Source organism: Corapipo altera, unplaced genomic scaffold, assembly GCF_003945725.1.
Source record: "Corapipo altera isolate COAL_440 unplaced genomic scaffold, ASM394572v1 79, whole genome shotgun sequence".
Taxonomy (NCBI): Eukaryota; Metazoa; Chordata; class Aves; order Passeriformes; family Pipridae; genus Corapipo; species Corapipo altera.
Window position 1 is genome coordinate 5,189,744 of NW_020884927.1, and position 15,348 is coordinate 5,205,091.

Consider the following 15,348-nt stretch of genomic DNA (forward strand, 5'->3'; position numbering starts at 1 on the left):
ATTCAACTAGAATACTGTCTTCTCCCCAAAGACATGGAAAATAGAAAGTTATTCACAGTGCACATGCAGACTTTTCTGGGATAACTTCTATGACAGGTCTTGGACAAGATCCTGTACCATATACGTTTTTTTAAAAAAACTGTAGACTTCAGTCTGTGCAGCCATTTAAATTTTCTTTTTTCTCCCCACAGTGCCCATTTGAAATATTTCATCAGAATAATCTGATAAATTACTAGTGTGTGTGGAAAAACACTGAATAAAAATGGACTCTAAGGAGAACCACTGAAACCCTTCTGGACCATGATGCTACTTCAATATGTCAATGTAAAAAAAACGTGCTGGGAAACTTCTTTCCAGCTATCCTTTCTCCTGTTAAAACTGGTACTGCAGTCCAGTCTGAGACCTCTGTGGTTTTTCGTAATTGTAGCTTTAGGATTTCTGAATTAAGATAGAACGGATTTTTTAAATTTTGGAAGAATGAAGAGGAAGGGAGGTGTTAACAGCAGATTTGATGTCATTCCTAATATGAATGTGACTTGATTACAACATCCTTACAATGCTGATAAATATACTCAAATCCATGAGTTGCTCACTTGGCAACTTGGCTGTGGAGGTATTTTTTTGGTTTTTATCCAGAAACAGAATGTAGTTCTATCAATGAATATAGAATAGAATCTAAATAATTCTGACTGGGTTTTTTGTACAAGTAGGGCATCAAGGATGTTCAAAGAATAATCAAATTTTCCATAGTAGACTGTCTGCCAAATTTCTTGTACTGGTTCTATGTAGGTAAGTGTAACAGTAGGGTTTTTTAAACCTTAAGTATGTTCTTCCCAGTTTGTGACAGATGGCAGAGCAAGAATGTGATTTTGGATGATCCTGTACAGGCAGGCTTAATTCTATAGAAAGCTTGACCAGTTGTGGCTTAATTCTTTAGAAAGCTTGACCAATTGTGGCATACAGACTGGAGATTCTGTAGCAGCTCCAGGTGTTTCATACACAAGCAGATGCTTTCTTGGGTACTTCATGCCAAAACAGAGGTTTTAAATCCATAATGCTTTTTCACATAATGTGGAATTACATTCATTTTATGGAATGGGATAAAAATATCTTTAATTTTCAGTGGGATATATCATTTCATGTGAAAATGGATCACATTTGGGTAATCTGGATGACGGGGCATGTACATGCTTTGGGCAGTTTCGGTTCTGGCATTGGTGAAAATGGAAAGGACTTGCAGTAGGAATCATTCCCTAGAGGGATGTTCTCACTTTTGTATTATTATCTATTCAGGCTTCTCTAGACAACTTCACTAAGGTTCAAAGGATTACATTTCACCTGAGCTACCATTGTATGCAGCTTCACACAGATAGTACCTTCCCAGTTTTTTGCAAGTCTGGAAGGGCTGCCTGTGTGAGATGACAGGGATTTTCCTCCAGCTGGGCTCTTCTTTCAGTGGATGTGTCTCAGATCTCAACCTCTGCGGAGTGACTGGGTTATGTCATTCAACCCGATCTGTGTAAACCCAAAGAACTAACGCTCAGGTCCTGGAGGCTAAAATGGGACCTAAACTAGCCTGTTCTAATACAAATGGATGACAGGCTGAGATTGAAAAATATTTCAAAGACTGAATTCTTGACACGCAGAGCCTTGCTGGCAGCTTTAGGTCTTAATGTATTTTCTACTACAAATTATCCATTGTCTCTCTATGGGCATCAGATAATCTGATGTAGATCAGAAGCTTAGTCACTGACATGCTGTCACCTCGATAAATACGCTTAGAAGCATCTAAGCAAAACATATGATGAAATCTGACATTTGTTCATATTGGTTAAATAGCAAACAGGTGTCATAATTCTGTTAGGCTGACAAAGTTCAACTATCATACTCAACAGGCCACAAGCCTGACAATCCCTGAAATTAAGAGTTTCTAGGCACCACATTTCTACATTTGGTCACTTACCCACAGTCATTTTGTTTCCAAAATCTGAATAAAATATACCACTCAGTTTTCAAAATGGTTAGTGGAAACAACATGTGTATAAAATTGTCTCTTAATTTGGTGATGAATTACATATCAAAGTTGTGTTTCCTCCCTGGTGTCTTGTCCCACTGTATTGCAGAAGCTGTCTTTTCGGCTGGGTGCAGCATTTGGAACATAAGTCAATGGATCAGGTCGGATCAAGTATCTACAAAAAGAAATTATAACTGTTATTAAAACAATGTGGTGCAAGCAAGGATAAGTGCATAGAGTTGTAATGTTGAAAAGATCTGAGGAAGACTTAGAGACTTACTTTGAAGGTGCTTAGTCTAATTCCTGTTGGGTAACTTGGGACACTTGGTAGCATCACTCACTTTAGGAGCTAATAACAAAGCTTTTTCACATTTTGGCTACCCAGACATTATGTGTATGTACCAGGCACAGTGAAAACTTACTTGAACTGACAGCTCCTTTGCTAAGAACTGTATGTGTTAATGCATTGCCTTTATTCATTAGACCTTAAAGAAGGGACAAGCAGTCCACAGAGTTGTTTCTAAAAGAAAACAGTGGATAGTTCTTGTCATTGTGCTCAATTATTAAAAGCCAGATGTTGATAATCTTGGCGTAGGCTGACATTCTGGAGCTGGATTCTTTCTCCAACAGCTTTTCCTCCTTGTGAGCAAGCAATGAGGTGGGTCAGCAGTGATGTGGAGGCCCCTGCACAGCTGGGCTCTCTGGTTTCTTGCCCATGGAGCAGATGGGGAATGTTAGTAGAGCAAACCAAAGACAGAAATGGCTCAGGACCTTAACACAGCTGTCACATATTCTTCAATAAGAAACAATGCTTAGATAACTAAAATTTGACAGTTCAGATTTGTGTTCATTTTTTTCTCATGTAGCCTGCAAAAATTCCTGGTAAGCAAGTAAAAAAATTTCCTCTGTTAAGGTCATGCTATTTGTATTTGAATTATCTTAAGCATGAATATCACATGATATTCAGGGGAAGACTTCTATTCGCTTTAATGATTTTCGAATCTATGTAATAAAATCCCACTTGAAAATACTGATTTTAAGGGGTTGATCTTTCTATTAAGACTGGGTAGCTAAATTACAAGCAAAACTTTAAGGAGAATAAATATTAATTTTTATTATGTACATATATAGTATAATTAGATGGCTATTTAAATAGAAGTTTTCTTTTTTTTTTTTTTTTTTTTGCAGATGTATGGGAATGTTTGGAGTTCTTTTCCAGCAGAAAGATAATAAAAGGAATTCAGGCAGAAAGTGCAAACCAGAAATTTTGCATGTCTTGTGACTTTATTTTTTTATGTGGATGCTTTAACTTACACTATATCATTCAGCTCTAATCTTGTATCTGGAGAAGGATTGATCAGGATGTAAGAAAGGGTGTTCTGATGATCATTCATTTCATCTAGAGAACAGAAAAAAATGTAGCAAATGAATTATATTTACAAATGAATTGTGAAAAGTAGTATTTCTGACAAACTAATTCGATAAAAGATCTTCTTTGGTTCAGAAAGCTGTCAGAAAGTGTCTAGTTGTCAGAGTGATTTCAAATAAGTTTAGCAACTTCTTTTCAACTGTACTTGAATTGGAACTGACATGTTATCTTTTGAGTTATCAGCTCAAAAAATATCCTGGTTTCTTTCTGAATGTTTTAAAAATCTTCTTTTGCTTTTTTCAGTCATAACAATTCTGAATGTAACCCAACTTTAAGGTGATTTACCAGCCTGCCCTGCAGCATAGGTAAGTATGTGGGAAGTAGAGACTTCCATCCTCGGCTGGCATTGAGTTCAAGTGATCGAGGTTAAGTGCAGGTGTATGGCACTCTCATCCATTTCCAGATTTGGTCAACATAAACCTCTTTTCCCTTTTTCCATATATCTAGCTAGCATTTCTCTTTTACCACCTGTGCCAAGGGCTTGAAATATGAAGGCTGTATAAATGGAAATTGGTATGCCTTCCTTGCATTTTTCATTATTCTTCTACGGATGTGTTGAAAATGAAGGCTGACTTTGTTTTTAAGGTTTTTGCTGTTCTATAGATGATACATAATCATCCTAAATCTGAATAATGAAATAAATGTTTACTTTCAGCTTTTAACTAGGATTTGACAGCAAAAGCAGTAGTACAACAAAGTTTTCTTGTTATTACTGTAAATATGAATCAAATTTACAAAACTTCTCTGTGTTTGATCAAATGTTATTGTGGTCTGTGAAACTCCTAAAAAATATTGAGTCCTGAATCTTTCTGCAGAGAGTTGTATAGAATATACAAAGAAAGAAGGAATAGCATTTATCCACTTGGACTGTAGATATTAAGCAAAACTACAGCCATATATTCTGTAGCAGCCTTCTCTTGCAGTTAAGTTTGTATTGGTAGTAACAGTAACGACTACTGTTGGGTTGTACATTGCTACTGATATCAAAATTGGTTATTGCCATTGGTTATTAATGTTTTGAACGTGCATTAAGAATGTTTATTGTTAAACAGACAAATAAAACTATCCATTCTGCAGGAAATACCCCATTTACCTTTAGCAGATGGATATTTTATGGATAAGTCAAATTTAAAAATAATTATGTTGAAAAATGAAGAGTAATGCTTTTGTAAAAGAGAACATTTTGGATTCTTTAAATGAAAATTGAGCATGGGAACCCCAGTGTTGCTGCTTCAAAAGAAGAAAGCACCAAGTTGCACATTGGACTTAGTGTAGCAGACTAATAAGTTGGGATCTAGAAATACTTGGTGTTTCTAGGAAACTAGAATCCATCGTTCTGGGGTTTTCCACACAACATGCTACAGAGTCAAGGCCATAGAAAGGCAACCCAGGCAGCTGTGGTGTGTGTATTAGTAAGTGTTGCAGAGCTCTTGTCAATAGCTTAAAAAAAGCAAACCTCCAAACTAAAATGGAACAAACTAAAAAGCAACCCAACATCAGCCTTGCTGGAGAAGGACTTGATGGATAAAAATGTTTAAGACCTAATTAAACATGCTTAATTAAAAAATTACTGTAATGTGACAATTTGGCCCTATTTTTAAGAATTGTGGAGAAAATGCAATATCCTTCACATATGAAAACTCCCCGCCTTGACATATGAGTGAACTTTTACAACAGTTCTGCCTTCATCTGTATTTGAACACGTTTGTGGAAATAAGGTGCAGCTATTCAGTGACAGGGTACTGTTTATACATTCAGCATATACATGTCATATGCTAAACATAAATGTGACTGACATGCTGCCTTCTGAGCCTTCCATATGAACACAGGAATGAGTGATAATAGAACGGACTAAAAACATTCTGTTACTCTTGGTAAACGAAAAAAAAGACCCTAAACCAACAGAACAAAAACATTATCATAAAGTTAATATTTTGCTTATGGCACCCTCAGTTCTTAAAAATGAGCTCATCTTGCATAATGTTAATGTTGTTATTAAAGTATTATAGTAGCGATACCGTATCCTGCTGGAGAAAGGCCCAGATGCTTCATTCTGTTTTTCACGAGCTCAGCAAGCTCCTGTCTTTCTGACCTCCTGTAAAGGTTCATTCGCTGCTGGTTGATCTTCTCTGCTGTTTTCCCCGAGTGCCTGGGTGCTCTCCTGCTCAGCCGCCGTGCCCACTGCATGCTCTTCCGTCGCAGCAGGGGATGGTCAGACTGGTCACTGGAGGTTGAGTTCCGATGGTTACCGCGATAACTAAACTGTTCTTTGGTGTCTTTAGTGTCTTCCCATTCTTCCACGCTGATAGAGATTTGAGACTTGAAAGGAAAACGACAAGGGAGATTAAGGGCTTTATAAAATGGAAGCAGATTAAGATGTTCTCTCCTCTTTTCAGCAGTGCAGTTGAACATGTGTTTTGGTTGCAGTAGAGCTGAGGGGATTCAGCTGTTTGTACTTAGCAAGTGTTCCTGAATGGGCTTTCTTTAATTAGGCTTTGACTTTTTATGTAAAAAGCTCATTTATGATATAAATATGTCTGTCAAAGTTGTGTTATTTAATGCTTGATTCCACTTTGATTCTGAGAAGAGCAACTCTAGCCTGATACTGACCTTCCCGAATCTAGGAATCTTTTCTGAATGGCTTCTCCACTTTCTTCCCAGTCTGCATATTTTCAGCCAGAAATTCAATTCCATAACTGCTTTTTAGATGTATGTGGTGGATTCATTAAGTAATAGTTCAACTTTGGCTGCACTGTTTTCAGTACTCTTTTAAGACCACGGGTAGAATGTGCCTGTTAACTGTATCTCAAATTCCCAGGCACATATGAAAGTATGAAGTATAAAGCAAAGATGATGTAAATGAGCTGGCTGAGTTTACATGAATCTCCTAGAAGAGAAAGAATTCACAATATGCTGAAAGTTATCATTGAATAAAGGAAATTTAAACCAAGAGCTACTTAATGGCCTTTTCTTATTAGTATGAAATCTGAAAGCAAGAATCTGCTGACCTCATCAGTGTTTAATACAAGCTTTTTTTTAAGAGGCTCACCAGCCTTTCCCATACAGAATCTGTAAGGTTCCTGGAGTCCATAAAATAGTATTTGATATGAGTCAGTTGTATAGAGTGTGAAAAATACTTAAATATTTCACTTTTGCACAAACTAGCTTCTGTGTAAAAAAAAAAAGGCAACAAACCCAAACAGACAGCAAAACAATCAAAACAAACTCTACAAATGTTTATGTTGTAGTACTTCAATAAAATCACATTTTTAATAATCTAGACTAGGATGTTGCAATAAACCTCATGTAAAGACCATCTAATTTATTGAAGCTCTTCAGCTTAGTCTGCAATAGAAAAGGGATTATTTGTTGCTTTTTTTCTTAAGACTACATGATCTTTGAAGTTTTGTTACTGACTCAGCTGATGTTGTTTTGGGAAGGGCATAAAAGAGAACCCTAGATCCTTTTGTACAGGAATGCTATTTGATTTTGTTGTTGTTTGTTAAATTGTCATTTTGGTTTTGTGCATATTTTACAGTAAGGATCAAGGTAGGCAGACTATATTCCATTTGATAAGGTGCTACTTATGGATAGGATGGAGCTATCTGGTGTGAACAAATCAGATACAAACTGAGTATAAAGGATGGTCTTGTTTTGCCTTTCTTCCTGCCTGCATTGGTAGCTTTCCTTGTCCAGCTTCTGATAAAACAGTCATCTGGACTTGCTACAGTAGTGCTGAAAAGGCAGACCAATCATTATCATAACAGTTAAGTATTTACTTAGATGACCATTAAGTTTTTATGTTGCCTGTTGATAAAGCTGTGCAGAATGGCCCTTTGCTCTATGCAAGCAGAAAAAGTTCAACTGTTTAACAACAAAGCAAAAACAAAGAATCCTGGACTCTCTTTCAAAAGCAGCACTGAAGTGTCTCCCAGTGGCAGCTGTTAAATACACAGAAGATAAAAGCGCAGCACAGAGTACTTCTTTGTGTCCCCTTGTTTTAATCAGTCTCAAACTTCACTCAAAAATACTTTTTGAAAGCCCCAGTCTGTCAGCTTTCAGATTTTTAAGTAAGACGTTTGTGTCCAGAACAATGCTGCTTTAAGATCTGTTTACCCAAGGATGATCCCCTGCACAGTTCCATTTTCTGTAAGGATTTTACTCCTACAGTTTAACTTTGCGTGCTGTTTCTGACTGGGATTGAGTTAAATTTCTTCACAGTAGCCTGTATGGGACTGTGTTTTGGATTTGTGACAGAAACAGTGCTTATTGAATTGCCTTTATCTTAGCCCACGAGTTTTCTCACTTTTACCCTTTCTCCCCCGTTGCACCTTGGGGAGAGCGAGCAAGCCTCCCGGGCTTAAACCATGACACCCAGCAACAGGCAGTGAGTTAATACTTACTTGTGAAGCCATTTCTCGGGACTGACAAATGAAAGGGAAAAAGAAAACAAAAGACAATTTAAACAGAAGTGAATCTAAAGAAACAGACATGGACCATTTAACAGGAAGCACAGAAAATTACCTACAGGGGTAGTAAAAAAAAGATTTCATCTCCCTTTTTTTTTTTTTTTTTTAAATGAAATGGAAATGGTTTGAATCATAGGTGTGACGGTCATTGAGAGGCAGGCTAGATTCACTTGTTATTTAGTTACTAAATCACTGAAACCTCGCTTTATTTTGAAAGGAATTATCTGTCAGTGAGGTGAAGGCTTCCCTTTTGCATAGTAAAAAAAGGGGGTGCCAAAGGATAAATGTAGATATAAAAATATTCATATTGGCATATATTGTTCCTGCCACTCAAGTTAACCATTAACTGACAGTTACTGTGTTACTGTGCAGTAAAAATTAAGTTCCAAAAGTTTGTTTAAACTCAAATTGATATTCATGTTGGAGGTTCTCTGAGTAAGAAACTTTCAAGTTTATGGTTAAAATCCATATTCCTGAGTAACAGAGCAATTTACTTTTCTCTAACTTCCATTTTAAAGATCTCATCCAATGGCTTAATGTATTGAAAAGCTAAAATGATAGCCCACGCTAATATTATTTGATTAGTGGAATCAGTCAAAAATTCCTTTAACTTCAAAATAAACACTTTGCAGAAAGATTGAAGCTTTCAGCATGTCTGCATTTGTAGGTATCTACCTATAAAGGCCGCAGATGCAGAGCTAGATGTTGCTCTTCTTATTCTGGGGAAGAGCTGGGTTAGAGAAGATAGCCCTGCGCCCCTCTAGAGGGGAAAGGTTGCACAAATGGTCACTCAGTAAACATGAAATTGCAGAAGTATTTGTGTGACAATACCACTAGGGGTCTGCATTTGGAGCCTTCAGCTTAAAAATATCAACAGCTGCTTTTTTTGTCACATAATAAACAAGCAGTACCACTCTTCCACATTTGTCCAGTACCTGACAATTAGAAAATTTTACCAGGAGATTTCTCCAACCTCCTTCCACTTCTTCATCTACCTTATCTAACTCAAATTCTTCATGGGATTACCTGTGAAAGCTGGTAGGAACTAATATAGAACTCAACTCTTATCTACCAGACAGATGCTTCCAGGCTCATTTGAGTGTCTGAATGTTTTAACAAACTGCTTCTTTGCAAAAGATAATCACTACCTCGAACTAAATCTGGGTCTGGTCTAATCAAGTATCCAGGCTCCTGAGCAGCTGCATGTGTACAGGCTCCAGCGGTTCCCAATGAAAATATTGATAATATTTGAAAGATCTCTAATTTATTAGTTAAGCTTGTTTCAGAAGATGAATTGGAGTGTGTATGCTTGCCCCCTGAATATCCTGCCAAAAAAATATAAAAGTTCACGTAGAAAAGATGAGGGTTACTCTTGTAGTTACCCCTCCCCTGTGCAAATCCTGTTTGCCAGTCAGCCTGTATGTTTGAAATCTTGTGAAAATGCAGAAAGATAAAAACTAAAGGCACCAAAAATGCACTCTTCACAATATGTTATATACTCACAGTTCAACTTTTCTTCATTTTCTTTTTTGGACCTGAAGTTAAATAGCCATCCCTATTCTCTCAGAACATGAGGATAAAGCATTGCCATGAACTTTATCTTATCCTTATTTAATGAATTCTTAAAATCTGATATCTCCTGTGTTTTGCTGAAAGCTATGACAGACTTTTTTTTTATGTTAGCAGTGAGACTGACTACATTCTTCTCCAAGGAATGATTTTGATGGACTATGTTAATGCTGCTATATTTAAAAAATCATTTGACATTATTGCAGTGACACAGTCCACTGGCTAAGCAGTAAAAGCCACCTGCAGAGACAGTGGTGGTCCCCAAAGAGGGAGACTGGGGAACTGGGTGGAATCTTGCATAGATTTTTTTCTCTCTTTTTTTTAAAATTAACTTCATCTGAATGTTTTTACTTACTTCGGGATAAGTCTTGCAGTTAAGCATTATATGCCTTAGTGTTTTCTAATATTTTTCCAAAATGTGGAAAAAAAATACAAATTGCCTGCCTCAGAAATCAGTGTAAACTATGTCTGAGTATTTCAGAAGAAAGGAAGAAGTTGTTGCTCAATTTTGCATTTTAGAGCTGCTTTGGAGCCATGGTTTAATGAGATGTACTAATGGTCACATAAACAAATGGTGAATACATGACAGAAATAAGAGCTGCCCAAACAAACAAACAAAAAAGTATGTTAAGTAGTCAGGGAAAAGTTCTTTTGTCATTCTTTATACATTTATTCCTAAACACATGAATGCATATTTCAAAAATTGCCACTGTTTGGCAGCTAAATTTAGAGATATGTCACAATACTTTTAATAAGACTAACTAGAAATGAGCAACAAGAGACTAAGTTAGAAAGTCGTGTGAATAGTGAAATGCCACCTGTTTTGATACAATGTTGACATTCTTGACAGACATGATAGAGGACCTGGTTATAGAGCTTGTTACATACACTGCCATTAGTCTACCACCTGCAAGTTCAAACCAGAGCCTGTCCCAGTTGTGCCTGAGTTAGTGTGACCATATATGTGTCAGCAGAGGGAGGCCTTGTATACTTTGTAATCAAATCCAAAGGAAAGTACAGTAAACTGACCTACCTCGGATGTTGCAAGCTTTTGAGATTCTGTCCTATAGACTCCAATTGGAATGTCTCCTGTAGAAGAACAAAGTTTCTGATACAGTCTGGCATATGTCCTAATCCATAGATCCTCTTCTGTGATTTTCATCTGAACAAATAATAATAGGAAGGAGGACTTTTAACTCTTGAGGGCTTATCACTTGTTCACGATGCTACGCATGAAAAAAAAAAATTAAAACTAAACACTAACTGGTAATTATCATATTGTAGTATTGCACCTTTGCTCCACAACAAATCTGGAACTTCCACTGAGTTTTTAATACTGTTTCTTTTGCTTTCTCCCTGTTTAGAGGACATTGCAGTGCAAGCAGTTCAGTCTTACGAACTTCTGGTCTTGTTTTCAAGTTACTTAAAAACTTAATGGCATCCTTCATCCAGTGTTCATATTTGAGTAAAATATAAAAGAATGAACTAAATATTGGCAGCAGTAAGAAGCTGGTGATGGACAGACTCCAGAGTGCGTGAGGATTTTGAATGCAGCCAAATTCACTGTTCACTAGACTGCAGGCTGAATATCTGGGGAGAAGAGAGCGGGGAGGAAGTAATACACTAAGCATAAATGGCATAAGGAAGTCTTAAATGAAGCTCAGTTATTTCATTACTATGACACCAGCCCTATTTCAAGATGAAAATGAGCTCCTTTTTAGAGATTCAATTCTCTTACATTCACTGTAACAAAGCTTAATGATTGACCAAGAAATACATAATTGGTTTCTATTGAAGCAGCTTTTGTAAACCATCATTGATAACTTCCTTTTAGAGTACAACATCCTGCAATTCTTTTTAGGTCCCTAGAAAGCAACTTGAATTGATCTGTTTACCAGCTAGGGAATGATGGGTGTGAGAGAAAACAGAAAGGTGGGGTTTATTTTAATAATAATGTTAGTGATTTTATTTTTCATGTGTGTATATACACATAAAAATTGCATTGGGGAATACTGATGTACATAGCCAGGCTGTGCAATATAGATAGTGCTTCCTGGGTTTTATATACTTAGTTTTTAAATTGTTTGCTGAACTGCCATTGCCATGTCATATAAAATGCACTTTTCCTGTGTTTTCCTGACTTTCCTATTTTTCTTTCTGCTTTATAAAATGTATTGTGTTTTCTTGGGAGATGTTTTTTGCTATGGAACTAAAAATGTGTGTTTTCTATCTAGTTTTCCTGTCTTCTTCCCTGGTGAAAAAGGAAACAGATGACCTTTCTTGGACTTACACAAAAGGAAATGCCATACAAAGACATTGCAGACAGCAGAGAATCTTCTCTGGTAGTCTGTACTAATTTTTTATTTCTTTAATAACTTACAGAACAAAGAAACCCAGATCCTGGTGTGGTATCAAGTCCCAGCAGAAGTCTTGTAATAGAAATCATATAATCTTTCACAAATGACTGCCACGTTTTTTAACAGGAGAGACGGAAAAGAAAGAAAAAAGCTTTAATGAACAGATGAGCAGGTAACCATTAGCACCATGTATGAATTTCAAATAAATTGTACATCTGTTTTTACAATCCATCTCTTTAAGTATCTTATCACTGTAGAAAGAGCTATTCCTTTTTTTTTTTGCTGAATTTACTTACATAAAATTAAGTTTTCTAGTTTGGCTCTGCATGTGCATGCAATGTACATTCAGGATTCAGAAGACTGAGGCATAATAAGGCACCATAAAAGCAAAGATGAGTGTAGACATAAGATCAATGGAAGTAAAGTGTTAGCCTTACCAGGTGTGAAATTATAATGAACTCTTCTGTGCAAAAGAAATGCTGTCATATGCTAAATGGGTCTGAGAAGTGGGTAATACTGAGATGAAACTGCTATTAGTTTAATTCAAATGAGTAATTTTATGGGTTTTTAAGGGTTCATCTGTCTTGTCTCAGTCCAGGCTTGTTGCTGTGCTAACAGAAGTGTGTTGCTATTGGTTAAAAGGCAGAAATTAAGCTCAATACAGAAGTGTAGGCTAAGGCTGGGAATTAGCTGACATTACATCACCTCTTGGGTGTAACAGGGCAGGATTCAAGGCTGGCTATCAGTCCTTGTTGGAACACAAGGTACAGTTAACTGTTTTGGCTTCATGCAAACAGAGAGCTAGCAAATAGATTTTCATAAAGAAATACCTTACAAAGGTGTTATATAAATCCTTTATAGAATCTGAATTTGTTTAAACTCAGAAGATAGACAGATTTAATTTGATACATAGCGATTCAACTGTTTTAATTTTTACATTGGTGATCTTCCAGTGTGATGGGCTAAATGCTAATGAGCATCTTGAAGAAATTTTTTTTTGTAACTTTTACTTATTTTTTATCTTGGCTCCATCATTTATGCAGTGGAATTTTTGTTAGATTACCAAGTGTATTCACCAGGATTTGCCAGACAAAGTTTTCATTTTTCAGTCAGTGCCCTAAAGATAATTCAAAGGTTTTTCTTTTGGCCTGTAACAGGAAGCCCCAGATGAATCCTACTGTTCTTCATGTCATTTACTCTGTTCTTTGTATGCAGAAGATAAAAATGCTGTACAGAAAAGGATGGAACCTTGAAAAAGAACAGAGTTGCTTTCATAGCATTTCTAACTTGGAATAAGGAAGATAATTCTAGAAAAATGAGTTCACCCATGAGCAGTAGGAGCTCAAAAAAAGGACGTGGAATTTAAGTGAGAATAAGTGTGTAGGACCTTTTGTTTTAAACACTTTGTATGAACGGTGTTACTCTGTCAAGTCATAGCATGACTGTTCACATCTAGGAGGAAATATAAAATATTGAAGTGACTTGCTGGTAGGAGTTGTTGGTAATGACAGATCTGTTTATAAGTGTCTTCATATTCTTTTTTTTTTTTTTTTTTTTTTTAGTTTTGCAGTATGTGATGTTGATATTCTGGGTCATTATTTTGAAGATGTTTTATATGCAAATACACTTATTTCTAGAACATCTAGAATGTATATGTCCATATACATGACTGGTTTCCACATTAATGACTTCCTGACAAAAGTTTAGCTACAGTAATTCTATTTATGTTGAAGTTGCCTACAGGAAATTTACTGGAAGTAGAATTGCAATGAAAGAATACCTTTTGTGCACAAAATTACCAAGTTCCCTGCAACAGTGTTTCACACCTGAATACAAAAGCTGTCAACAGGCTGCCTCTAGGAACAAAGTAGATAGGCAGATTATATGGGCCATGGTGGTGTTGCTGCTTATTGTGTCTACCTTGATCCTTGAAGGCAAGTGCTGGGGGCTGCTGTTTGGTCATCCTGATGTATCAGGGTGTGCAGCAACATGGTCACTGCTGAAGAGCAAGCAATATTGTCCTACTTTTCCACCCTGAAACTAGAAACTATTACCTTCATTTGCCCTGACTCTGTACTTTCCGATATTTTCTCTTCAACTGTCTGAGGCTGTTGCCCTTCCCTTATTCCCACTGACTGGCATCACTACCTTTTGCACGAGGAGCTTTGTCCTGGATTCTAGGCAACAAGGTTGAGTGCTGCCTTTTCTTCCCCCATTCACTAACCACTGAATATATTCCATGTTAGGGTGTGAATGGCTTACTTTAAAATAATTGGTCCTCTGGAGGTCTAGTCAACACAAGTAAGAGGACGGGCCACAATGGTGTAATTGCAGCCTTTATGAGCAAATGCAGATGACTGATAAATTACACATTAAAGTAATTCTGTTGGGTGGTTTTGGTTTTTTTGTTAGAGACACTGCTTTGTGGGAATGGGCAGTTTTTGTTGCAGAGTACAAGTGTTATTAGTCTGTATAATCTGTAATTTACGTAGGCCTTATCAAAACCGTTTGACTGTGGAGAGGTTCATAAACAGTATTTTACTATTTAACAACAGATTTTGTGCAAGGTCAGGATGATTTTGGCACTGATAACTGAACTAATACCATCGTGTAGAACATGTTCTATTATCTTTTGCCTTTGTTTGTTTCTGGTATAGACACACACTTTAATGGATCATATGTAGGAAAATAGGGTTATTTAACAATTAAGTACAATAGAATAGGTGGTAATATTTGTTTTAAGTCACATTATTGTTCACAGTACCTGATAAAGCAGTGTATCCAACATACTGATGCTGAAAACTCTGCCAGCAGCAAAGGGCAGTCGAAACATAAATGCAAGATTAGATCCCTTCTCCCGCTCTTTCTGTTAAGGAATTAAAAAACAGAAAACACTTTTAATGCTGGTTTTGGAAGGACTGTAATAAAAACAGGAAATTCATATTACCTTGAAAGAGATCAATAGTTTAAAATCCCTTTACTCTCTATATAGTTGCTTTCTACAAGTATGCAGCATCTTTGTCCAGTCTGTACAGTTTTTCAGGTTGAAAGATTTTGATTATTGTACATATTGTTTCAATTGTATATTTGTTTAAATCATCACATTTCAAATTGTGTGGGTATATTTTACCAGATCAATTTTAAAAGGATAGAAGGATAGAATACTGTGGATGTAGAAGCCAGGAATGTGCCAGAATGTACCAGCAGTTTTATTCCACAATAAGTGTGATGCTCAGCATCTCCTTTACTGACACTTTTTGGAATTAATGAGGAAGGGGATATAACTACTTAAAGAAAATCATAGATTATTTATAGGAACATAAATAAAAGTTCATGGCATGAGTGTGTTCTGTAGAACTTCATATATATACATGGTATTTTAAGGCACAGCTATTAGTAGGCGGAGATCTTTACTTAATCCTCAGTCTTCCTATGTTTGTGACTTTGCTCAAGTGATGAAGTATAGAATTTTTACTGCTTTCTTTCTAAGTAATTAGAGGTGTACTCTTG

The 15,348-nt window shown here is 36.4% G+C and overlaps 1 protein-coding gene across 5 annotated transcripts in view; it reads right to left on the minus strand.

Annotated features, from left to right (window-relative positions):
* Positions 1-417: 417 nt before the first annotated feature.
* Positions 418-15,348, minus strand: part of KCNT2 (potassium sodium-activated channel subfamily T member 2) — a 119,081-nt gene continuing 104,150 nt past the window's right edge. For 3 of the 5 annotated variants that reach the window (XM_027658500.1, XM_027658499.1, XM_027658497.1), the window contains 6 exons: positions 14,603-14,704; positions 11,862-11,945; positions 10,515-10,643; positions 5,462-5,762; positions 3,329-3,413; positions 418-2,189 (listed from right to left, as the gene is read on the minus strand). In XM_027658500.1, the coding sequence (XP_027514301.1) occupies positions 2,078-2,189; positions 3,329-3,413; positions 5,462-5,762; positions 10,515-10,643; positions 11,862-11,945; positions 14,603-14,704 (813 nt within the window). In that variant the 3' untranslated portion in view covers positions 418-2,077. Of the gene's footprint in view, positions 2,190-3,328; positions 3,414-5,461; positions 5,763-7,846; positions 7,868-10,514; positions 10,644-11,861; positions 11,946-14,602; positions 14,705-15,348 lie in introns of all 5 variants that reach the window. The other 2 variants (XM_027658496.1, XM_027658498.1) reach the window with 1 other exon arrangement.